Below are 26,829 nucleotides of genomic sequence, written 5' to 3' on the forward strand. Positions count from 1 at the left end.
TTTACAGTATCAAACACATTGCAAATATTAACTCTAACAGCAAAGACCCTGATCTGAGACCAGCCTCTTTCTTTTCAGCTCTTCTACCTGGAATTCCTTGTACCTTAGCTCTTCCTGCAATTGTTCTATTTGTCAGAATATTGTTATTGTTCAAAGCACATGATTCATCCCCTAAAGTAGTCTAATTTCTAATTAGTAAATGCTGAAACGTACAGAAACTCATTTTTTTAAAAAAAACATACTAATTTGACTTGAAGTGAGGCAGACAGCATTAAAAAAATCATAACTTCAGTATGGATATGTAATTTGAGATGATTTCAGAGCTCTACACAATCTATGATGCCATTTCTGATCACCATCAAATACTGGGAAGTAGAATCACATCCTTCATCAGTTTGATAAACCTGTCATTTCTCATTTTATTCAAAATTTAAAATAATTGGGCAACCTTCCTGTAAAGGCAGTCATCTTCAGGTTAGATTATTTTGATAGTATACGATTCTTTCAATTCTACATTGTTCTTAAAACAGACGATGTAAAATATGAAGCAGCAATGAAACTGATAATAAAATAATATAATACTCCTTGCATTTGATACATTATCATTGTCAAAATATCTCAAAGCACGTCAAAAGATTTTAATGTAAAGTGTAGCAATGTGTATTTATAGACGAATGCAGCAGCCAATTTGTGTTCAACAATGTCCCATATACAACCATGAAGTAAATTACCATATTTTACCTGGGAGACTGTTGGTCAGCCATACCTCCCTTCTCTTTTTGAATAGTGTCATGGGAACTCGTCCTTTACAAGTGCTCTACATTGGCAGGGATAATGCAAATGGGGAGGGGGGGGAACTGGTTCTTAAATGTTAACTCACTTTCCTCTCTCCATCGATGCTGAGTGTTCCCATCAACTTCTGTTTTTATTTCAGATTTCCAGCATCTGCAGTATTTTGCCTTTTACAGCATTTCAGGTTCAACTTGAACAAAGCACTGTGCAGCTTGAACATGATTTGTGGAGAGCTGAACTCAACTGATTTCGCAATATTGCCAAACAGCCAGTTTGAAATTCAACAGTGTCTTGGGATGTCCTCCTGATGTGAAACATGCTATGATAAATGCAAATTGGTATTATATTTTCCAGGTGAAAACTGACCCAAGTACAATACAGGATGATCATGACTTTGGGGATCTGAACTCAACTGAAGTGGCAATATAGCCCAGGATCATGGACATTTTTTTCTTCATTGCTGCCTTACACTATTTTGACCTGGTGAGTGATTTTTACTCTTATATGCAATCTCATAACAATAATAATCTTTACATTTGATATAGTGTCTTTCACATCTGAAGAACATTTCAAAGCACTTCACAGGAGATATTGCAAGCTGCAGTGTCTGTTTTTGAGAGTCAATAATTAGATGCATTGAGCATCATTTGCCAGTAATAAATGCAGGTATATGTATACCCTACCACACAAGCTTTCGTTACAAGACCTTGGCTGCTTTCTCCAATGCCACAGTTAGCCCACCTTGGTATAGTATCCAAATTTAACTACATGTTACTGAAATACAAGTCATGAATGCATATAAGGAATGGGAAGTGAACAAGGAAAGACCCCATGAGGGTTCCTCAATTCAACCCAGGAAAAGAATTTATAATTGAAGAAATATCTTCACTGTTTAATCATTTTCTTTCTTTCTTTCAAAAATAAATTTGTAACCCATCCACACTTTCTTGTTGACAGTATATTCAGCAAAAGTTCTAAGTCAAAATCTTGGATTGGCACTTTTACCAATCAAAGTAGAAATGCCATTATATTTCATGAAATCTTGCAGTCTATCAGCAGGATGCAGTACTTGAATTTTCTTACAAGGAGGCCACTTCGCCATATATAGCTGATAACATTATATGGTGTTACACCATCCTTAAATCTTATAAGCCAACAGTAATCAATATTTTTTTTCATAACCCAAGCTACTTAGGCAGAGATTTTTGTGGAGTGGTTAGAGCAGTCGCCTCACAAGCGAGAGAACCTGGGTTCGATTCCTGGGCAGGGCAAAATGTTGGGCAAGTTTCCTTACTCCACACACCTCTGTTCACCAAGCAGTAAGTAGGAACCCGATTGTTAGTCGATTGGTGGATCGCTTTTCGGAGGGTAAGAATCCCTTCAATCCACGACTGTTTGTGGACCACTGCTTTGCGCAATTGGCTGCCTTTATAAGACACACCAAGAATATGCATTTATTTAGCAACAATTTGAATTGCTGGCTTGCATGAATTATTTACCAACGCCAAAGAACTGCTGTGAGAAATGTGTGAGTTCATCTAAATTATGCAGGTGACATGGGAATAAAGATCAACAATAGAGATGTTGAGCTTGAAGGTGCCCTGGATCATTTAACTGCTGTTGTACTGATGTAATAATTTCTGGTGGCAGAATACAGCATGTAATGGATTTATAATTATGCAGTTTTGCCAAGAGAAAGTGCAAGGTTCAGCCCATACACTGCATCCACCTAGGCACTGAAACAAACATTACACAGGCGTTTTTTTGTATGCTGCTCAAGTAAAATCTAGAAGATTTTTGCAGCTAACAAATGACATCACCGTTTCAGGACCTGCATTGAAAGAAATGTTTCAAAGCTGCACCTGTCTTGATTATACACATTGCAGGACAGCTGAGCCACTGGCTCTCCGAACCCCGACATAAAATTGCCTCTACATAAACTAGGATTTGTTGGAAGCCAAATGCTTTCTGCTATTTTGGCATACATGAAAACCATGCTTTCATTCAAATTTCCTGAACTCAATAAAATTTGCCCGCTTCCTCCACCTTTAAAGTCTGTCTTAAGACCTTTCTTTTTGACCACTTTCAGTCAACTCTTCAGCTCCCCCTACCCTCAGCTCAGGTGCCTTCTCAACTGTTTGAAGCACACCAAGGCTTCCTCCTAACGTGAAAGGTGCTATCTAAAAGTAAATATAATCCTATCAAATTACTGACATCATACAAACATATTTTTACGTTGATTGATGTCCCGAATAAATTCCAATAATAGTAGTACACGTGGTCTTGGAGATGTGTGGGAATTAGATGGGAATTAATGGCTTGAGCTTCAACATCAGAACATGTGATTGTACCAGTCCATTGGCAAGTGTTCATGTTGAAATTAAGTTTTGTTTATATTCAGTTTGAATCCTGCAGCAGCATTTCCCTTTACGCAGAGTTATTCTCTAATGATCACAAGACATCACTCAAAGAGTTTCATGAATAGTTTATACCAGTGTTGAAAATCCAACCACAGCTTGTGTACCTTATTCTTCATGAACTTGGAATGACTCCTGTAAACCTCCATTTGTTTCATCTCCTCCTCTCTCTCTTCAATGCTCAGGGCTCCATTTGACTTCAGCATCTGTATCTCATCCTCCAGGTCTCTCATGTTCCGCTCCATGGAGAATATTTTAGTGTCCTACAGAAAACAAAAATAGCTTTCTTTTTATCTGGACTGATTTGATTGAGGAAAAACAACCATTCCAAACAAAAACTATTTGATCTGCATTTCACAGACTGTATTCAAGTGTCATCAACATTACAGAAATTATTACATTTGTTTTTTTTATTAGATTACTTGAAAATTAAATGATAACATAATACTCAGTTATAACACATTTTCCAAAACATGGTGACAATGAAACCATTTATTTCATAGAAGCAGTCGGACGATTGGGTTCTACTTTTCATTTAAAATATGTCTTTTTACACATTAGTTTGAAAAAGCACTGATCGAGATAGCTGTGATCAAGGTAGAGTTGAATTTCCCACAAAAATTCTTATCACAAAATATCTACGCACCTAGTCACGATCTCACAATAAATGAAACATTCGGTCTTGCAAACATCACTTCCATACAAACTCTCAACCTGCACAATAAAACTTGCTTAGCCATCATAAATTTCAGACAAGTTTTGGTTGAGTGAGAAAACTTGTCAATATTCCCCCAACTAGACATTAATTAGCCTGAGCTCGTAGATAAATAATTGACATGGTTGAGAGATACCAGAAGGCACTGAAAGAACAAATATAGGAAAATGTAGTCCAACACCATCAGGAGAAGTTAGAGAAGAAAATTTAAGAAATTTCAAAGATTTTTTAAAAAAATCATTGAATATAACTTTACTACTCTGACTAAATGTCATCCTACCCAAATCCAAACAGCTTTAGGTAACAGCATATATGGCAATTGGTGGACTTGACATGATCAAAACATTTCTGTGATGGTTCATGAACCTATATGTTTCAAAAACTGTGATCACCTGAAGTACATCATCTAAGTTCAATAGCAGAACTGAGTTAAACCATTCATCCAGAAAAATTCATTTTATTCATTGATGGCTGTACATTACCATTTAACAGAATGCTAATCCTATTTGACAAAGCATCTGCTCACTGACACAGCCCTTTCCTTAAGTCTGTTAAACAGGTCAACAGTGTTCCAGGCTTCTGAAATAAAATTAAACTCCTCCCATCAAATTGCTGAGCGTTAAAGCCATTTCTATAGAATTGTTAACCAGGACACTGGCAAAAACTCAATTCTCTTTTCGAACAGCACCACAGAATGCACTCACACAGGCAGATGGGACTTTAACAATTTAACATCTAATCGAAGGTCAGCACTCCCTCAATACTACAATGGACCATTAGCCATTGATCTCCAAGTCCTGATGCATGGCTTGAAAATGTTGTGACTCAGGGATGAAAGTGCAACCAACTGAGACAGACTGACACCCTCAATTACCAGAGGATTTCAGACGAAAGAAATACAAAAGTAGGTAATTTACATTCAGATTTATCCTGTTGTGTAAAATTCTATATATGATTCTAGATAGAACAGCAATGTGAATGCCCATCGCTTCCTTTCCCTCAAAATAGTAGCATTTCTGGAGTAAAGAGGTCACAAAAAAATTCTCACTTTTTAGTGTACTTTTCGTGGAGTCCTGTAGCTCAGTGGTTAGAGCACTTGCCTTGCAAGCAAGACACCTGGGTTCAATTCCAGGCAGGTCAGGGCGAAACCTTGGCAAGTTTCCTTACTCCACACGCCTAACAATAATCCCTCCAAAAACAATAATAAATTGGTCATTTTCAATCTACGACTGTTTGTGGGACATTGCTGTGCGCAATTGGCTGCCGCGTTCGCCCACAAATATACAGTCAATTCACCTTACAGTGTGTTCTGTGAAGCGCTTTGGGAGGTCCTCCCGACGTGAAAAGCGCTATATCAAATGCAAGGATTATTATTATTATTACTTTTACTGCATTAAATTTCCAAATTCAGATCACTATCAGGATCTGTATCAACTGGAATACAATATATTTAGACTATCTCACACAAAATGGCATCAAAACCCTCATCCACTCTTTCATCACCTTCGCCTTGATATCTCAAGTGCACTCCTCAGTCACCCCAGTTTCAGCTAATACCAAATTCTGCACAGATAGCTTCACACCATACTCCGCATTCCCATTACCTCCAAATCCTGGCCAGACTCCATTAGCTGCCCATTTCCAAACATATCAACTTCAAGATGCTCACCCTCACATACAAATTCCTTCACACTCCTAAGCACCTCCCGACTTCTGACCTGATATATCCTACACCTATGCCCAGCATCTTCATTCAGATCACAGGTCTGCTGCATGCCCACTGACCACCATTGGTGGTATCTTCAGGCACTGTGCTCCATATCTCTGGAACTCCCTGCTTCAGTCCCTCCGCCTCAGCCTCTCTTTGTCAATTTTTAAATCCCACCTGAAAACCTACCTCTTCGACCACGTCACCTCCTCTTCCTTTCCTCATTGCCACTGTATAACATTTCAAGATGCTATCCTACGTGACGGGTGCAAACAGCAAACTTTATTGTAGCAAACAGCAAAATTACAAGTTTTCTTACCTTCATTTCAATCACAGTTTGTAATGCTTTTGTTTTGGCTGAATCCGGTGCCCCTTCAAGTTTCCGCTGTACTTCCTGGAAGTTAAGGAATAATAAGTTTAAAGATGCATGTATCTATCCATAGCATAAACCAAACAAAGTCTCTCTACAATGTACATAATTTCAATAAAAGTGAAGGTGCTTCAGCTATGTGATATCACTTAAAGCTAGTTTCAATACTTCTTAATGAATTCAAAGTTTCTAAACAAACATAACATGTATTTCAAAATTGCTGCTGCTTGACTGGGCCAGGATAAAAAAAGACAGCCATATATATATACATATATATATATATATAGAAATTTAGAAATTGAAACAAAGTTTAACCCTCTTGGAAAACGTTGTGCAGCAATGCTATTTTATGACTCATTCTGATTCATTATCAAATCTAAGACTAAGAACTGTGGAAGAGTAAAGGGAATTGGGTGTCCACATACACAAATCACTAAAAACAAGCGCACAAGTACAAAACGTTATCAAAAAGGCTAAAGAGACGTTGGCCTTTATCTCAAGGGGCTGCAATATAAAGGAGAGGTGATGATGCTTCAACTATACAGAGCCTTGGTCAGACCCCATCTGGAGTACTGCATTCAGTTCTGGGCACCACACCTCAGGAGGATATATTGGCTCTGGAGGGGGTGCAACACAAATGATATCAGGGCTAAATGGGATAAATTATGAGGACCATTTGCATAAACTTGTTCGCTACTCCTTTGAGTTTAGAAGGTTGAGGAGTGATCTGATTGAGGTTTTTAAAATAATAAAGTGATTTGATAGGGTAGATACAGATAAACTATTTCCTCTGATAGGGGAATCTAGAACAAGGGGGCATAATCTTAACGTAAGAGCTAGGCAATTTAGGAGTGAAATCAGAGACAATTTTTCTCCCAAAGAGCAGTGGAAATCTGGAACTCTCTCCCCCAAAAGGTTGTGGATGTTGGATCCATTCACATCTTCAAGGTTGAAGTGGATAGATACGCTTTAGGTCAGGGTATTAAGGGATACGGGGCAAGGGCGGGTAATTGGAGTTCAGATACAGATCAGTCTTGATCTTACAGAATGGCAGAACAGGCTCGAGGGACTGATTGGCCGACTGTTGCTTCTATGTTTCTAAGTTTGCTTCAGAAAACTGATTTAGCCTATATTTAGTTATTAAAAGCACAGTGGATGTTTTGTTATTTATTTACACTAATGTTTCTGTCAATAGCTATTTTAATGACGATTAGATGATCTGAGAAGAATGTGCCAATTTCAAAGCATTTTCAAAGCAGGAGTCAGTAAATTATTCAATATTGGCTTCTAGAAATGTTAAAGAATGTTTGAAATTTCAATTTGCTTCACGTCTACAATGGAAAAGTTACCAAATGTATACAAACAATTTCCAAGAGATCATACCGTGGTCATAATTCTGTACCACCTCAATATGTTGTACTGTGATATAACTGCACAATATATTCTGCCATTTTGCATAGTCTATGGTTTCAATCTCAAAATCACTTGTTTTATTGCCTTAATTATTTACATTTGAGGATTTAATTCTCCTTGATCGGTGCTTTCATCACAGTCAGACTTGATCTCTGCTCGTCAAACTTCCCAACTCTTCCCCCACAAGCTGCAGATTATTCAGAACTCTGCAGTCCATATCCTCTCCCACATCAAGCTCTGTGAGCTTACCATCTCCATCACCCAAAGGATCGAGTTCAAGATCCTTATCCTCACTTTTTAAGTCCTCCAGTGTCTTGCTCCACCCAACCTCTGCTGAAACCTGAACAACCCACCTCCTCCGTTCGGCAGGCAGTGGCCTGCTCCATATGTCCCCCAGTCTGCCCAATCATAAGCAGTTGGGCCTTAAGCCTTTCTGCCCCCAACCTCAAACTCCATCCTGGAGTCCCTTCACCTCACCCCTTCCCTTGAATCTTTCAAGCTCCGTCTCAAGACACAAACCCTCGACTATCCAGCACCTTGCTATGTTCTACCAATATGAAAGGTGCAAAAATGCAATTTGTTGTTACTTTGAGTGAGTCCCAGGTTACTTTTTAAAGAAAATTACTTTTTTTTAAATTACTTTTTGAAGAAAATTACTTTTTTTAAATTACTTTTTAAAGAAAATTTCAAAAAACTGCACAACAGAAACAGGATATTGAAGTGTTAAAGTCAACCAATTCACAAGCACAGACAGAAAATATGATTAATTGCTCAAGTCTGATAATGAACTCACAATTTGTCCTACAAAAAAATCCCACCTATTTCCTTGGGATGGACTTAAAGCAAAACCTGCATGAGCTTGCCTCAGAGTTCAGGAAGTTGTCAAGAAAGTCAAAACATTCCACAATGAGGAAGAAAAAAAACTTTTTTTTAAATTAACACCAGAGTTAATAATTCTTGTAAACTTCCCAAGCAGATAAAGGGAAATATAGGCAGAGAACTGAAAGCAGGTTGCCTGTCAAACCTTGAGCAAAAAAAAGACTTCAAATGTATGAACACAGTTTCTAAAAAAATTGGAAAGGTGAAACAAATAAATCTGGGAATAATGAAACAAAGTAAAAAGAGAGCAGCACTCCAGTGATAAAGAAGCGGCATTCAGTGCTTCCCTTTTGCAATACAGGCCTGTATACCTCCCTTTACTACCTCCCCCATTGGGAAATGATCATGCTGAATAGAAGGCAAGTACAGGAATCAACCTGCAAGGAGCATCTGAGTAGCTAAGGAGTATTTGAGCACCGGTTGCTAACTCAAAATCAATAACACAGAAGGTGAGAGTAGAACAATTTAAGAGGAAAAAATACAACACACCCTCAAAATCCATTGCTTTCTTAATTATACTTTGAGACATTCCACTGACATAAATGAGCAAGCTATATAAAAGGAATGCATGCAATCTACCTAATCCACTAGGTGGTGCTAACTATATTGAACCTAAAGAGTTAAACAACATCTGTTTACAGACCAAACTACCCTGTGAAGTGCTTTGAGACGTTTCGACGACATGAAAGGCATTCCATCAAAAGCACGGATTATTATTAATTTTACAAGAAAAATGCCTCATTACAAAGAGTTAGAGAAGTTTGGTAGCATCTCTGTTCCTGCCATGAAGAAGTTTAACAGTATAGTAGATCCTCAATAATCCAGTCACTCAAGTGACTTGGCAAAAGTGACCGGTGACCCTGATTACTGAAACAGGTCGGGTGATTCAAATCACTGATGTAATGTTAAGGGCATTGGTAATGGGCAAGAGTGATGAACATTCAACAACCATACTTTGCAATCTGATTAAAATAAAGACATGGTCACATTTAAAACAAAATCTGTCATGTATTCAGCCTTCCTTTTGAGAAAGCATCTAACTTGAGTTCTGCCAATTCCATAGATCACAGCTAACTATCTATGACTTTTGCCTAACTGTTTTTGATTAAGTTCTCTCCCACTCAAGGTCAACTCCTTCCGTGGTGGCATGTTTACAGCACTTATCAAGAATTGGCTTCAGCTCAGGTTAGGCCACCTACGCCGGGCGAAGTCGATTTTCCGCTCGGGTCGCTTTCGCAACCCCAATACTCCCCGAGCCATGCATGCACGACTGGAGCCCATTCTGCCCACAGTAACTGCGTCGAGAATACAACGCGAAAAGCACGAGGCCTAGCACACTGTGTACTGTACCAGTCAGTTAGTAGCGTAGGGTGGTGTTTGTACCGCATTTGAAGTGGAGGAGGGTGCTGTAGCGGCCGCAATCAATGACCGTTGTCTTGAATAGTGAGGTGCCCAGATTACTGAAGCAGACAGCCTATCTTTTAACATTGACAATGAAAGAGACTGTGAAAATGTGCCCGCAATTATGAGGTGGCTGGATTACCGAAATGACCACAAACCGTGTTTCTACTATATGCATATATGCAACTGACGTTGTAACAAAATTTCAAATCTAAGTATGAACCTACTCAAAATTAGGTAGATTATTTTTAACAGCTTTTTTTTTAAGTCAAGTAAATTGGTCCTGGATCAAGTATCATCAGAACATTCTGGATTGCATACATTCCCCGAAAGGTCTTCGTGGTAATGGAATTCTGTAATGCCTGGCTGCTGCCACAAGAGGTAGAGTGAGCAACATAAAAAGTTGCTATTTGTTCTGGCTACAGAAAATGACGTTTCTATTTAAACAAGCTCCTTTCCTTATTTGGACTTAACACATTCTGGAGCTATACCATTTGCCACTGTCATTTTCACTGAGTCAATTTTCACTAATATTAGGCTGGAAAACAATGCAAACCCTACGTTTTAAAACTTGCATGCCTTGGGTCAAATAGTTGAAATACTGGGTTCTTGCCGCAAACACCATAAAAATACATCCTCCAAATGCATTAATATTGAGATTAACTGGAAATTATGTGCAACACCTGCTGATTGTTATGTTCTCAACACGCAGTTTGTCGAAAACTCTTTTATTTTGTGTTTTATCTTGTGGAGTCCTGTAGCTCGGTGGTTAGAGCATGTGCCTTGCAAGCAAGACACCTGGGTTCATTTCCAGGCAGGGCGAAACCTTGGGCAAGTTTCCTTACTCCACACTCCTAATAATAATCCCTCCAAAATAAAACAATAATAAATTGGTCATTTTCAATCCACGACTGTTTGTGGGACACTACTGTGCGCAATTGGCCGCCGTGTTTCGCCCACAAATATAGGTCAATTCACTTTACATCATATTCTGTGAAGGGCTTTGAGATGTCGAGAAGACGTGAAAAACGCTATATCAAATGCAAGGATTATTATTATTCTCAGCTCACAAGTCACAAATCAAACAATCCAACTAAAAGTTCTCTCTGCTTCCTGCTTTTTCTACCTCCTGATCCTGTTGCATTGGTCCTAGTCAATTGTTCCTTACTTTCTTAAATTAATCCAAATCCAATTAAACACCGATTTTTACTCTACCAGCTTCTGTTTTGCAGGTGTTGAACAGACAAATTTAAGATGAATTAATAATTAATAATAATCCCTCTAAAACAAAACAATAATAAATAGGTCATTTTCAATCCACCACTGTTTGTGGGACACTGCTGTGCGCAATTGGCTGCCGCGTTTCGCCCACAAATAGTCAATTCACTTTACAGCATATTCTGTAAAGCGCTTTGAGACGTTGTGAAGACGTGAAAAGCGCTATATCAAATGCAAGGATTATTATTATGAATTACTCTGCTGACCATTCTATTTTTTCCTTTATAATCAAATTTCCACCATCCACCAAAAGAAGCACTCTGGAAGTAGAATGGAAAATAAACAGTATAGAAACTGATAAAAATAATAATCCTTAATAATATAGCACCTTAGAACGTCATTGAAATGTCTCAAAGCACTTCACAGAATATATTCTAAAGTGAATTGACTGCATATTTTGTGGGCGAAATACAGCAGCCAATTCCACACAGCAGTGTCTCATAAACAGTCATGGATTGAATGACCGAATTCAATGGCTAAGTTATTGTTAAGCGATCCACCACTGACTAACAACCAGGTTCCGAATTACTGCTGGGTAAACAGAGGTATGTGGGGTAAGGAAACTTGTCTAACATTTCACCCTGCCCGAGAAACGAACCCGATCCTCTCGCTTGCGAGGTGAGTGCTCTAACCACTATGCTAGAATCATGTATATAAAAGCAAAATAATTATTTTTACCTCTCTGAAGTGATGATTTTCTTTTTCCTTCTGATCAAGCAGGTTCTCCAGTTGGTTCACCTGCATCTCTGCTTCAGCTAAACGCCGTGTTCTCTCGTGGTCTTCTTCCGCTGCTTTTGAGGACAGTCCTTTGCTCTGAAGCATTTCCAACAGTTTTTTGATGGATTCATCACGAGCACAGAGCGTTTGTTTTTGTGTTTCAATTCGTAGCTCCATCTCCTCCAAAGTCTTGCGCAGCAGGAATAGTTCCTTGGCCTGCCGTTCATGTTCTGCATGGAGGCGTTGGAAATTCTCCTCAGTTAGTTCGGCAACAAAAGGCTGACTAGTTCTGGTGCTATTGTCCTGCTGAAAGAGCTGGTTCAGATCACGCTGGATCCGGAGCTCATCCTGCAATGCCTGAATCGTCATCTGCAGGTGCTGCAACAACAAAAATAAAATTATTATTTTATTTAATTATTTTCAAAGCATCCAATTGTACGTAAAACAGTCGCAACATAAAGTTGTTATGCTGATTAATATTAAAGTTCTTATACCTTTTCACAAAGTTATCACACATTTTGGGATTGTAAAAAAAAGCAATACACAAATGTACATTGCTGTATGGTGAAGTGAATCTGGATTATAGAAGGGAAGTTGATAATATACCTGAAAAACCACTAACAAGTATACCCAAGATATTTAGAATCCAGTGAGTAGGTTAATTCAACTCACGAACTCGCTCATCTCAACACTCTTTCGTTTCTTTCTCTTCCATCCCACCACTCACCAAATCTCTAAATTTCTAAAAGCTAACATGTGAAACAATTAAAAGATAAAATGCATGAATTATAATTTTGCAAATCACAAGACTAATGCTCTTTCTATACTAACAAAGATACATTGTCTTGGGCTCACCTGCAGTGACCAGTTCAAACCATGGCTTCCGTCTCCTTAAACTATCTGACAAAAATATCAGTTTGAGAGGTTGGAATGTGGCAGTTGCAGTATAATCATCCAAGTTGCACAATGCGGTATCACTGGGAGCACTGTTCGGAACAGTGATCAACATCTAATCACTTTTATCAACTATTTCTTTAGAAATGAAAAAAATCCAGATTCTTGTGTAAAGTGTGACATGTTGCATTTTGCACACAAAAAAAAATGCTAGAATAATCCTGTCGACTGAAAAATTACTTCAATGTAATTTCTGGGCACTTCGTGTTCGAGCAGACATACTTCAAAGATTTTTTTTCTCCCCACAGACCGAGCATTCCTCAAATTGTAATCTCAACAATTTTTAAATAAGCCTCAGTAAAGCAATACAGTCAGTACATCTCCATCCAAATGAGTACTTTTTCAGAACCTTGGAATACATTAATTTGCAACAATATCCAAATGTCAGCCACCTCAACTTCTCCACAGAAAGAGAAGCAATTGCTTCATTTGAGGAAAGAGGTAAGAGACAAAAACAACCTTCCCCAAATCATTAATTTTCAACAAGCAAAAACGCTATGCAGAAATCAAACAGCTTAAAGTGTGAACAAATTCTAAAAGAATGTAATCACGACTGCCTACAAAGCCACACAGCCAATATTTTTTCCAACATGGTAGAAGCTGATAAACTGGATAGAAAGAGCATAACCTGGAATTTAGTTCAGGCTATAAATAATTACAAGTTAAACAAATCTGCCAAATCATTACAAAAAGTGAATATGCTTCTCAATCACAATACATTGTGAATTTATAATTGATCCTAAAAAAAGCCTTGGCGGATAAGTTGAGGCTATATTTGACTATGTTTACCTTTTGTCAACTTCAAATCACCCTAACGTTAATGTTAACTTCAATGTTCCAAAGCTTCAAAAAATGTATTTAAGTTGGATGAGGGGATTTACGTCTGCGTGATATTATCAAGCTTTTAGTTCAAAGAATAATTGTTAGTAAAACAAATCATGGCTCTTTACAAAATAATTTAAATAAGGGTACAACATAAAATGTCAACATCACATAATTTTTCTCACCATACCAAGCATTCCCCCAGCAAGTGGGAAATATTTCAAGTTGAATTGGGCAATGGAAAAAGCAAAACACATGACTGGCAACAGTAGGTAGCTCATGCGACCAATGCCGGCCGGTCTGCTCTCTCTGTTCGGAAAAGAACGATATGGTTCATGCACCTCACTTGGTGTGGGGCACTTTCTAATCCTTCAAGAGTGCTACCAACGCAGGTTGGTCTGGACCCGTGTTTGACTTTAACACATTAAAGAGGGGAAGGTTACACACTAAAGTTTTCCTCAGAATTACCAAAGCTGTTCTAACACCTGGTGTATGATCACTATCTGTACAGAAAGTACTAATTGTCAGGATGCCCTTGGATTTAAACGGAGCCAATACATTGGGAAGTTAAATGGGCAATCAAAGAACTGTGTAATAAAATAATTTCAAGGTCTGAGCTGCTTTCTTACAAGAGTATGTTCAGTATTAATTCACTATCCTCTACTCCCTTTAATATAACAACAAAATTACATTTGTATAGTGCCTTTCACATTGGGAGGAACTCCCAAGGCACTGGACAATCAGTGTTTCGGACCCAAGCTGGGGGTCGGGTTCAGGGAGGGTGCGGGGCAGGGGTCAAGGAGGATGACCGATGGCACGGTCAAAGAGGAGGGTCTTGAGATGGATCTTGAAGGAGACAAGGAAGAGGGCGAGGCAGAGGGACTCTATGGTGGGAGCGGAGTGGCTGAAGGCCTGCCCGCCAATCGTGGGGCAAGCGAGGCCGGGACATGAAGCAGGATGGAGCCCGCTGAGCGGAGAGAGCGGGCAGGCTGATAGTGGTTTAGGAGGTCGCAGAGGTAGGGGGAGAGAAAGGCCATGGAGGGCTGTGAATGTGAGGACTAGGATCTTGAACTGTATTCTCTGTGCGATGGGAAGCCAGGGGAGTCGGACGAGGGTGGGGATAATAGGGTCGCAGAGCCTGGTTTGGGAGATGACCCGGACTGCAGAGTTCTGGATGATCTGCAGCCTATGGAGGGAGGAGTTGGGGAGGCTAACAAGCAGGGATTTTGCGTAGTTGAGCCTGGATGTTATGAAGCATGTATGAGGGTCTCGGCGAAGCCGAGCAATGTTGCGGAGGTGGGGAAAGGCAGAGCAGGTCATGGCACATATGTGGGGTATGAAGAACAGTTGAGGGTCGAAAAGGTTGCCAAGGTTCCATATTGGCTCCATGAGATGTAAAGTGCATCCATGGAGGGAGATGCTCTCAGCGCCCAAGGTATGGAGGTGCTGACAAGAGCCAAGCAGGAGGGCCTCGGTCTTGTTGACATTCAACTGCAGGAAGTTGGCTCTCATCCAGCACTTGATGTCCAATAGGCAGTCTGTGAGGACATCAGTGGTCCTGGAATCAAGAGTGGAGGCAGAGCCAGAGTTGGGTGTCATCCGCAAACATGTGGAAGATGATGTCACCAAGGGGGAGCATATAGATATATAAAGGTAAACTTCAAAAAAAAATTGCTTTAAGTATGTATGAATCACAGTTTGTTTAAAAATATAGAGTGGGACAATGAAATACTTAACTGCTTAGAGTGCTCCTTTGAGTAGAATTGTAGCTGATAGCAGCATCTGGCAGGTGGTAGCCAAATTGTTCAAACAAATAATAAACCAGATGCATCACCTCTGCTCAGGGAAAAATAGATAAAGAAACCAAGACAATGTTTCCTAATTTAGATTTTATAACTGACGTGGAGGATGCAATGTTCCACTCTGACTCCAAGTATCAGCAGATTCAATAATAAGAGGAGGGTCTTGACAGATACCCAGAAGATTGTTGCTGATCTTGTGCATCATATTTTGGAACAGTCAGGGTTCAACTGACTTATATTTCAATGTGATTTTAGCCTTTAATGTGATTGAGAAGCCTTAGCTGATCTTTAATGGCTTCACTTTTGCCTATTAATGAATATCAGAATGTAGACATCGGAGAGCAAATCAATAGTCAACAGAAGACAGCTCTAATGCATGCTTAGAGGAATAGAATATAACAGCAGGGAAGTAATATTAAATTTGCATAAAACTTTGGTATAATTGTAGTCACCATATTACAGGAAAGATATTGGGAGCACTGGAAAGAGTTCAGCGTAGATTTATAAAGTAGTTATCTGGGATGAGTGGATATAATCGTCAAGAAAGATTGGACAGCTTGCAACTTTTCTCTCCAGATTTGGGACAATAAGAGACGGGAAGTGATAGACGGGTTAGGATTATTAAATCCTAATTAGAGGGTGGAAGTTGATTGGCTGTGCTCACTTGTTGGCGAGCCCAAACCTGGATGACATAAATATACCAAGTTCTAGATCCATTTTTTTNATCAGCCGGTTGTTTGACACGTGCAGAAACCCAGCACCGTGCTTGAGTGAATCCAAACTAAACTGAAAGTTCCATGCATCCCATCTACACGAAAATTCCAGAGATAAATTGTTAGAATGGAATGTGTCTGGAGGGATGCATCCAGTTTAAGAGGGTTAGAAGCAGGGAGTTGCAGAGGTTAGGGATGCAGCAGCTGAATGTTCAGTCACTGACGGTGAAGCGGAGGGGGTGGGGATGTGCAGCAGGCCCACATTTGCCAAGCAGAGGTGGTGAGCAGAGTAGTGGGTGGTGCTTAGGTGTGAAGGGATATAGATGAGAATGAGCACTTCAACATCGATCGTTGCTACATAAAGGAACCTGGAAAGAATTGAGGTGATAAACATGCAGAGTTTGGTGCAGATAAGGATGCTGCAGCAGAGTTTGACTAGCTGGACCTTATGGATAATAATAATAATCCTTGTATTTGATATAGCGCCTTATCACGTCTTTGAGCCATCTCAAAGCCTTTCATAGAATATATCGTAAAGTGAACTAACTGTATATGTTGTGGACAAACACAGCAGCTAATCGCACACAGCAGTGTCCCACAAACAGTCGTGCATGATACTTGTGGGGTGGGGGGGCGGAGACGATGGGGAATACATTTTAAAGTCCAAGTAACAATTGACAAAGACATGCACATGGGCTTCAGCAACATTTGGTAAATAGGGGCAGAGGGTTTAGGAGAGCTGAGGATCGAACTGGACAACAAGAGTGAGTTTGAGAAAGAGAGACCAAGATGGTTGAGGTCACAACCGGGAGTGAGGAAACATTGGCAGAGGCACTCAAAGACAAATACTACATCTCAACTTAGACTGCAAGGTAATTGGTTAAGATTTGTTTAAGTCTTAGCCTCCAAGCTTAAGATTGCCCAAAGTTGTGGAAAATTCTTTATTCAATTTAGAAAATAGTTTTCCACAGTTCTTAAAAGAAACCCGACAAATGATTTTTCCACAATTATGTATAATCTTATATTTAAGACAAAAGATTCTGAGATTTCAGAGCCAACATATCCATTACATTAAGTTAACTTATCAAAAACCTTAAAAATAGTCAACTCACTAACAAGGCAAAGACAAAATGGCTGAACTTTGAACTGATCCAAAAGAAAACTGGTATACAAAGAATCCTACATGCAAATAATTCACTCCGATGTACGGCAAATGACATGGGATTTCCAATGGAGAGAAGAGACATGAAACCCAATCTTTCCTATCACCTTCTCTTTCTTTTTGAACTTCAACAACACAAACACCCAATAAAATGCAATGGAAGCCAAAGGTGAATGTTCTCCAATTTCTTGCACCGCTCACCCCACCCGCACCACCACTTGTAGCATAGCTTCTGACCTCCACTCAGTGGCTGTAAGCCTGACACTGAGGGGTTGGAAACAACCCCTCAAATTAATGCTTAGGTTGACACAACCTAAGCATTAATTTCACCACTAAATCAAATTAAAAGACAACTAACAAACTACCATACAGACATTTCTTTACACAGAATAACTACATTATTTATAATCCACTGTAAAGAATCCGATATACAGTTGCCAACAGTCCCAATTCCGCACATGCAATGAAGTCAGCTCAACCCAAAGACCCATCAGATGGCCATTTTGGAGTACAAGAAGATGGCTGGACAGCACTGGAAAACAGATGATCGACTGTGGCCCAGCTCAATAAGCTCAATTAGGGCACATTCTAATGGGGTTGACCTATTTTAACAGCTTCCATGTATATCCACCATTTCATTTTACAAGTGCTTAATGACTGCTGCTAATCCTTCTGGGGCATCAGTTCAACAATCTTCATTCCATCAAAAAGGCACCTCACCAAACAGAAATCCATTATTCAAGTACACTTGTCTTTCATTCATCTTGAAGATCCAAACAATTTTGTATCTCAAATACATCCTTCACCTGTGGAACAATCCAAATCAACAAGTTCTAAAGCATTGAAGCTGAAATGCATTGCCAATGACAGCTGGGGTCTAAGAAATGTTGTACCATTAAAATAATGGAGTTCAACAATTTTCACACTCTAAGCCAGATTGCCAAAGAACAAGCTCAGCCCTGAATATCCTGCAACAAATAAGGGATGACTAATTTAATGTGCTGTAGTGACTAATCTAATGTTTCCTGTGAAAATATTGCAATATCAAAACCATTAAGGAAAAATACTTGGGCACTGCAGAAATTTAAAAATTGTTGGGCTCATTCACTCCCATACAGATGTTTGAAGATTTATGGCAAGTGGCATGCACACTGCATCAAAACACAAATGTGTAGCACCACAGCGCAGTTATCTCATCTTCTGTCCCCTCACTGCTGCAGATCCTGATCTCCATGCAACAAGGGGTTGAAGATAGAAGAAAATTATGCTGGATTTTTTTTATTCAGTCGGCAATAGTTCAATCGGATCATCTATCACCCAGCATGATATGGAGCCATAAGAAAGGTCCTGAGGTTTAAATCTTTTTAATCAATGTTGAATTAGCTGACCTCAGCCGAATTGCAATCTGTGTCAAGTTTCCCTAAGTCGATTGAGTATTTGAAGAAAGAAAAGCTAAACAAATCAACTAATATGCTCACTCTTGATCACATAGTTTGCAACTGCACAAACATTGCATGTGGACAATATGGGACTCAAGCTGTGATGTCCACTCAACAGTTTGCTGACACTCACCATTTTTAAACCATTTAGCACATTTGAAATTTTTCTTGCTGTAAATATTTTTTTAATTATAGAGTTTTTGGAAGCCTTCTCGCTTCCTCGTGACTCCCTGGTTCATTCCTCCATCACCACCAACAGCTCTTCTCCTCCCCCCGGCAGCTTCCCAAGCCAGCGCAGTAGATGCAATACCTGCCCTTTCACCTCTTCACAAACCACTGTCCAGGGCCCCAAACACAGATTTCAAATGAGACAGCGATTTACGTGTACTACCACCAATGTAGTTTACTGCATTCGCTGCTCACAATGTGGTTACCTCTACATTGGGGAGACAAAACGCGGATTGGGTGATCAATTTGCTGAACACCTCCGTTCTGTCCGCAAGCACAACCCTGAGCTTCCGGTTTCTTGCCACTTCAACTCGCCCTCCCACTCACAATCTGACCTCTACATCCACGGTCTCTTACACTGTTCCAATGAGCCACAGCGCAAGCTCGAGGAACAGCATCTCATTTATCTGCTAGGGACCTTACTGCCCCCGGCCTGAATATTGATTTCAACAATTTCAGACCATAACAGCTCACGTTCCCCCTCCCCCTCTTCTGTGACCATTAGCACATCATTATGGTGCCAGACACACCTTTTCTCTTTCTGGTCTGCCTGTTTTGTTGCAATCCTTTCCCCCACCCTATTTTGGTCTGCATTATTAACATCTTTATTCCCTTGCATTGTTGCAATCCCCCCTTTGTTTTGCATCATTAACACCTCTTTATCCTATTATCCCCTGTCCTCTACCCCATTTTCTCCTTTGTCTTCCTTGCTCTATCTCCCACCTCTCTGTTACCCCTTAAAAGCCTCTCCCTCCCAACATGCCCCAGTTCTGACGAAGGGTCGTGGACCCGAAACGTTGTCTCAACTTTCCTTTCTCCATAGATGCTGCCTGATCTGCTGAATGTTCCCAGCAACTTCTGTTTTTGTTAGAACCCTTTTGTTTGCCAAAGGGAATGCAGTGACAGATATGTGCTTATACAATAGCTGACTAATAATAATAATAATCCTTGCATTTGATATAGCGCTTTTCACGTCGGGAGGACATCCCAAAGCGCTTCACAGAATATACTGTAAAGTGAACTGACTGTATATTTGTGGGCGAACGCGGCACCAATTGCGCACAGCAATGTCCCACAAACAGTCGTAGATTGAAAATGACCAATTTATTATTGTTTTTGGTTTTTGGAGGGATTATTATTAGGCGTGTGGAGTAAGGAAACTTGCCCAAGGTTTCGCCCTCTGCCTGGAATTGAACTCAGGTCTCTCGCTTGCAAAGCGAGTGCTCTAACCACTGAGCTACAGGACTCCACTTTCGCCCACAAATATACAGTCAATTCACTTTACAGTGTGTTCTGTGAAGCGCTTTGGGACGTCCTCCCGACGTGAAAAGCGCTATATCAAATGCAAGTATTATTATTATTATTATTATTGTGTGTTTGGCCAAGGCAATACATTTAAGGAGATATGAAGCTTAGTTTTTTATAAGAAGGGATTGGTTGTACAGTTCTGAAATTCAGCTCTAGGATCAAGAATATGTTGAGCACCAGGAATTTATGCCTCCCACTTAAAGCAACCTAAATTTTCATGGGTTCTATAAAACTATAGAGCTTGTTCAAACTGAAGTTACAGAAGAAAATAATAGGTATAAACGTCAAAGATCCTTAACTAAATGGACAGCATGTTTCTTACTCTTTCAATTGTTACTTTGTTACTGTATCAATCTACAAAATTTATTCTGAGCCAATGGGCTTCAAAATTCTAAAATGTTAATCCATGTTGGCTATGAGAATTTTTTCTTTAATCAGCAAAATGTAATTTCTATACCCATTATACAATAAAAAAAATGTGAGATGGAATCTCCAGAAAACAATCCTAAACCAGCAAAATTATCATAACATTTTACCTCAAGCTTTCTGTTTATCCTTCAATAGGGATTGAAACTCCACTGCAAATCTATTTACTTCACTTTAAAATTGAGGAGATGGGGAAGTGGAAGGTAAAAAGTTTAAAACCTTATTTCAAAGCCTACCTGATTTTCATCTTGCACAACCCGAAATTGCTCTTTCCATACAGTTATTTTTGCCACCTCATCCTTTCGAATTGCTCGCTCCTTCTTCAGCTCAGGACTCCAGAACGTCTTGATACTATTCATGGAAGAGCTGAGCTTGCTCTCCTTTACATCTACTTCTTTGCGAAGCAGATCATTCTCACGAAGGACCTCTTTCAGTTGTGACTGCAGATCCATGATGGTATTATCTCTAGCTTGCCTCAATGAATGAGGCACAGTAGATGCCATGCTCACAGTTGGCAGATGATGTTCTCCAAAAGCTATGGTATCACTGGCCACACCAGTTGTGGCAATGTTAGGGCTGCTCCCCATTGTCGTCATTCTAACACCATATGGCAGGCGTCCAGAAGGTCTGCCCAATGTCATTATACTTTTAGGGGAATCTATACCAACCATTTCATGATCACTGAGGTACATGGGACCAGATGTGGCATACGCAGCATTCAGTGACTGGATGTTCTCCATAGAAAGAGTTTTCCCACCTCCACCTCCAGGATTTGCACCAGAATTACCCCCAGTACTGTTTGTTCGCCGGTGACCAAGACGGGGCGATCGTGGCAGTCTTGGTGAGCGACCAGGGCTCTGATTACTTTGCTCCGCTTTACCCACTGTCCGAGCACTTCCGTACATGATTGAAGAGAATTCAGCTAAATGTGAATTTCAAAAAAAAGTTTCGTTTTTTTGGTTTCAGCGGTAAAGGTTTTCAGAATGAGCACATTTTATTCAAGTTTGATGGGTTCCATAGGCCACTGGAATATCATCTGTTAAAACAAACAATATAACTAATTAATATCCACAACATCTCAACTTTTGACAATAAAAAAAATCACAGAAACATTTCTTGGAGAATCATGCCATGCCTTGAAACAGTGAGAACTTAATCTTGCCTGTATCTTAAAAGTCACGTTTTGCTTCAGTTGGTACAATTCTCATCTCTGAATCAGAGAAATGTCGGTTTGAGCCCAGACAAGGAGTCAACTCAAAATGCTGCACTTATGCTAGGAGAGTTGCATTTTTGGCAGTGCCATCTTTTAGATAACATGTTAAAGACGTCTGCCTGTTTTGGTAGTTTAGGGGGTCTTTACAACACTCGCTGCACTGTAAATAAGATTTTAAATGAAGAGGAAAAGGGAGACCTTGATGTATTATTTCATGTCATGAAATGTGGCAGGACAGATCCATATAGCAATTAAAAATAAATTCCTGGTTTTATATCCAGAGGATATTAGGTAATTCATATGAGAGAAAATGCAAGCACAGATCTAATGGTAAGAGATGGTTGAAGGTTTGGTAATCAGAGAGGGGAATGTGGAAAGTGAGAGAACTGAAAAAGTGGTCAGATAGCCTCATTTCTTTTGGAGATGGAGATGATGCTGAGAGGATAGCTATGGATTTGGGTGGGAGGAAATAATGTAAAGGGCAAGGTTGAGGGAAGAAAGGAGGGCTGAAGACAGCGGAGATAAGACACAAAGGGATGAAATGGAGATTTAAATCACCCATGATGAAGTGGATGCAGAAGCTGATATAAAGGAAATTTCAACAAGCAAGGGCATAGATTGTCTATAAACCGGCGCCACAACTTGAAAGTTTGAGAGGTTTCAATACAATAAGATCTAAGATCAAATGCCAGTATTCTATTAATTTGTTTCTTCCCATCTCGTTGCAAAAAAAGCACACGTGCCAATTGCACATCTTCCAGCATGATACGAGAAAAAAATACCAGACAATCTGAAGCATTCATCTGCCCAATCTGTAAAAATTGTCCAAGAGTACATAGGCAGTGAACACCATAACACAAGAAGCAAACCTTTTAATAAAGAAAATCCCATCAATATGCCTTGAAAATATTTCAACATACATTTTTGGGAAAGCATTGTAATACAGCACTTTGTTATCCTCCAGAACATTTAAACTGCTTGGTTTACCAGAAGCTATTATGGACAACATTTCTAGAAATGCGTTACCCAGTCCATCAAATTTGTTTACACAGCAGTTGAATTTACTGTATTTATTTATAAAATAACCATGGTGAAAGATTTTTTCAGGGTGCAATATCAAAGGATAGAGGGAAGAAATAGCTGCAGGATTAAGTAACGATTTTTAAATTCACTGCCTTTAAAATACAAAAATTACATTTGAATAGTGCTTTTCACGTCGGGAGGACATCCCAAGTGCTGGATAGTCAGTGATTTGGACCCGAGCACCAGCAGTAGGGATCAGGGAGGGTGGGGAGCAGGGAGGGTGGCCAAAGGTGTGGTCGAAGAGGAGAGTCTTGAGATGTGTCTTGAAGGAGGCAAGGGAGGGAGCAAGGTGAAGGGAATGTGGGATGAAGTTCCAAAGGGTGGGGACAGAGAGGCTGAAAGCCTGACTGCCAATGGTGGAGCAGGCCGAAGCCTGCTGAGTGGACGAAGTGGTAGAAATGCACTTCATTAAATTCAGCAATTGTATGATTGATTTGTGATTTGATACTCAAATTCTTTTTTGTCCATTATTTCTCATATTTAACAAGGTACTGACTCTTTGGGGATATGGTTCCACAGCCAGCGACACTAAAGTACCTGGGTCAAATGGTCATTCTTCTGGTTTGAGCATCAAAAGATTTCAACCATAGAGGACATGACAGCATTTTTCACCAGCTAACACAAGTGCTTTCCTTCAAGAGTCAATACATGGTGATTAATTACACCATTTTCTCAGTTAACACTACTATTAGCGAAAGCACAATTGTTCCCACCATTTTTCCATTTTTTTTTGTCAACCAGATGGGTGTCTGACATGTCAAATCTTATCACCATGTTTCAGTATCCAGACCACACAGACTTCTACCTACAAATGAAAATTTTTCTTTATCTAAAATGGGATATGCACTCTCTCCTTGAAGGTGCACAACCTGCTGACTTTATTCCAGATGAACGAGATCCAACACTTGGGGATCTCAGAACTTGGGAATCGCTGGAACTTAACCAGCAAAAACCAAACAGCTGGGCAGTGAGAGCATTATATTGTCCATTTGGGACCACCTTTCGTTCTGGATTTGGCTTGCAGGGTTAGCAGGAACTGAGTGGGAAGTATCCCTGACACCAATTTTTAATTTAAAAATCTGAATTTCATAAAGCTGGTAACGAAAGGAGGATCCCTCTAGGTGAACAGAAACAGAGTTTAATTTGTTATTTTCTATTCAGGTGGAAGAGGAAGTCAAAGAGGAAGGTTTTCAGGCAGGACTTTAAAAAAGGGGAGAAGGGGCAAGACGGAGGGATTGAGGGAGAGATGTGGGTACGGAGTTTGGTCCGGGTAAGTATGCGGGCAGCAGAGTTCTGAACGAGCTGGATCTTTTGAATAATGGAGCTGGAGATGGACAAGGAGTGCGTTTTGAGTATTCCTGGTGGGAGGTGACAAAACGCATGCACGAGGGCTTCGTCTGCATTTGGCAAGGTTGGAGGCAGGCAATGTGGCAGAGATGGAAGAAGGCATCCTGTTCAGGGACCGGAAGGACAGCTGCGGATCAAAACGGACACCTAAATCGTGAACTGGTTCGGTGAGTGAGAGAACAGAGTTTGAGGAGTTCAAATCCGCAGGAGTGAAAACATTGACGAGAGTCGAGGAGTATGGCTTGAATGTCAATTCAGCTGCAGGAGGTTTGCACTCATCCAGGCCCTGATATCTGCCAGACAAGCTGATAGAACATCGGTGGACCTGGAGTTGGCACAGGAGGCGGCAAAATAGATTTGTGTGCTATCCGCATACATGTGGAAGTTTACCCTGCGTTTGCAGATGACGTTGTCCAGAGGGAGCATATAGATAAGGAAAAGAAGAGAGCCAAGGATGGAGCCCTGGGGTACCCCACAGGTGACTGGGCGAGAGGAGAAACCATTTGCCAATATGCAATGGAGGCGGTTGGTTAAGTAGGACTCGAACCATGCGAGTGCTGTCCCTCTAAAGTGGATGAAGGAGGAGAGGAGGTGGAGGAGGATGGTGTGGTCGACTGTGTCGAATGCAGCAGAGAGCTCTAGGAGGACGAGGGGGCAGAAGGAGCCCTGGTCACAGATTGAGAAGACGTCATTAGTGACTTTGACAATTCAGAAACTGCAGCTCATGTCTTCTCCCGTACCAGGCTCCGTGACCCTATTACCGACACCCATCTCCACTATCTCCCCATCCCCAAGAGGATAGTTCAAAATCCTTGTCCTTGCCTTCAAAGCCCTCCATGGTCTTGCTCCTTCCTAAATCTGTGAGCTTTTGTTCGCTCCCTCCACTCAGTAGGCTTCTGCCTGCTCCACGTGTCCTGCCGATCCCAACCCACCATTGGCGGTCGATCGTTCAGCTTCTTTGCCCCCACCCTTTGGAACTCCACCCCTTGCCTCCTCCAACAACAACAAACATTTGTATAGCGCCTTTCACGTCAGGCACTGGACAGTCAGGGATTTGGACACGAGCAGGGGTGTTGGGATCAGGGTATGTGGAGATTAGACTCGTATCCAACTGTGCCTTTGTGCACCGATGTACCCCTACCTCACTATCCTCCATCCCTCCTGATCCCAACCCCCTGCTTGGGTCCAATGCCTGACTGTTCAGTGCTTTGGGAGTTCCTTCCGATGTGAAAGGCGCTATAAAAATGTAACTGTTGTTATTGTTACTAGGCTCAGCAAATATTGTAATCACAATATAAAAATTACCTTGTTCTAAAAGCCATTAATAATAAGAATTAGGCAAATACTGAAATTGTATTTTACAAAAGAGAATTTATCTTTTATTGGAAATGTAACATCAATTTGACTCAAAACACTTTGCAGCATTTACTGCTCTATGCAGTAACTGTTGATATGTAGATGAACAACCGTTTTGTTCAACTGACAATCATTACAGTTTCTCATCACTTGAACTTTTTGTATACTTTTTAGACAATGGTTCACCACTATTATCTTATGCCAACAACATACAAATGTTTAATTAACAGTTAACACATTCCTTGTTTAAAGCTTAAAGTGTTAATTAGTCTATTCCAGAATGACATCATTTCTAACTTAAGTCATGGTAAAGCAAATTTAATTTAGATAAAATACTAAACAAGCCTGCTACTTTTAGCATTCAAAATTGCCTTGTGGGCAAGGTATTGAAAGGATGTTGACGTGAGCTATTTATAGAACGTCAGGCCAATGAGTCAACAGCTTCATAAGGGAGGAAAATGGGAAACTGCATAGTTTAAAGTACCCTTTCTATTCAAAAGCAAACTTCCTAAAAATATTTGAGATCCAGAACAGAATTCCTCATTTCATTCAGGCCCACAAGATGTAGGTTGCCACTGGCCAATGCCCTTCATGGGAAGCAGAAGTCAGGCTCCATATGATGAACCTACACAACTGAGGAAAAACGATTCTCTCGATTGGAAGTTTTTGCAACTTCTTCAGCGTTAATTTTACATTAAAGAAACATACACCGCTGGTGATAAAACTTCATACATATTGCCAAAACAGTTTGCACACCTCTCTTTTTAAAAAAAATCAGCAGAAAATGAAAATGATGAATTGTTTAAGTGAAGTAAATACTCTTAAGAGAAGCAGTTTCTCCCAATGTCACGATCAACAATCCCCAAACTAAAATTGATAATTTACATCATGGCTATTTGCGAGACACTGCTGTGTGCAAACTAACTGTCACGTTAGTTTACAAAACAGTCATTACACTTAACAGTAAATCCAGTGAAGCTCTTGGAACTGTGCTCCAATGATTTTTCATTTCACAGACTCAGTCTTTAAAAAAAAACAACTGGTGGTCAGTAATTAAATATACTCTTTAAGAAAAACAATTATAATTAGCCTCTTCTCAGAATTATGAATAGTAAAAAGCCAATATTTAGGAAAAGTCTTCCGATGAGCAATTTACCTATTTTCTCTTAAAATTCATTCAAAATATCAACAATGTCATTCCAAACATTTGATATCCAAACAGTTCAGTTGACACATGTGGGGAGGACGACACTAAAAGCAGCTTTTATAACTCCAAAATCAACAAT

The 26,829-nt window shown here is 40.0% G+C and overlaps 1 protein-coding gene across 5 annotated transcripts in view; it reads right to left on the reverse strand.

The window, feature by feature from the left end:
- Positions 1–26,829, reverse strand: part of erc1b (ELKS/RAB6-interacting/CAST family member 1b) — a 432,645-nt gene that overhangs the window by 404,731 nt on the left and 1,085 nt on the right. For all 5 annotated transcript variants that reach the window (XM_007898509.2, XM_007898508.2, XM_007898513.2 and 2 more), the window contains exons 2-5: positions 20,781–21,580; positions 11,652–12,068; positions 5,952–6,026; positions 3,317–3,472 (exon numbers count right to left, since the gene is read on the reverse strand). In XM_007898509.2, coding sequence (XP_007896700.2) covers positions 3,317–3,472; positions 5,952–6,026; positions 11,652–12,068; positions 20,781–21,449 — 1,317 coding nt within the window. In that variant the 5' untranslated portion in view covers positions 21,450–21,580. The remainder of the gene's footprint in view (positions 1–3,316; positions 3,473–5,951; positions 6,027–11,651; positions 12,069–20,780; positions 21,581–26,829) is intronic.

The sequence above is a fragment of the Callorhinchus milii genome, unplaced genomic scaffold (assembly GCF_018977255.1).
Source record: "Callorhinchus milii isolate IMCB2004 unplaced genomic scaffold, IMCB_Cmil_1.0 Scaffold5, whole genome shotgun sequence".
Lineage (NCBI taxonomy): Eukaryota > Metazoa > Chordata > Chondrichthyes > Chimaeriformes > Callorhinchidae > Callorhinchus > Callorhinchus milii.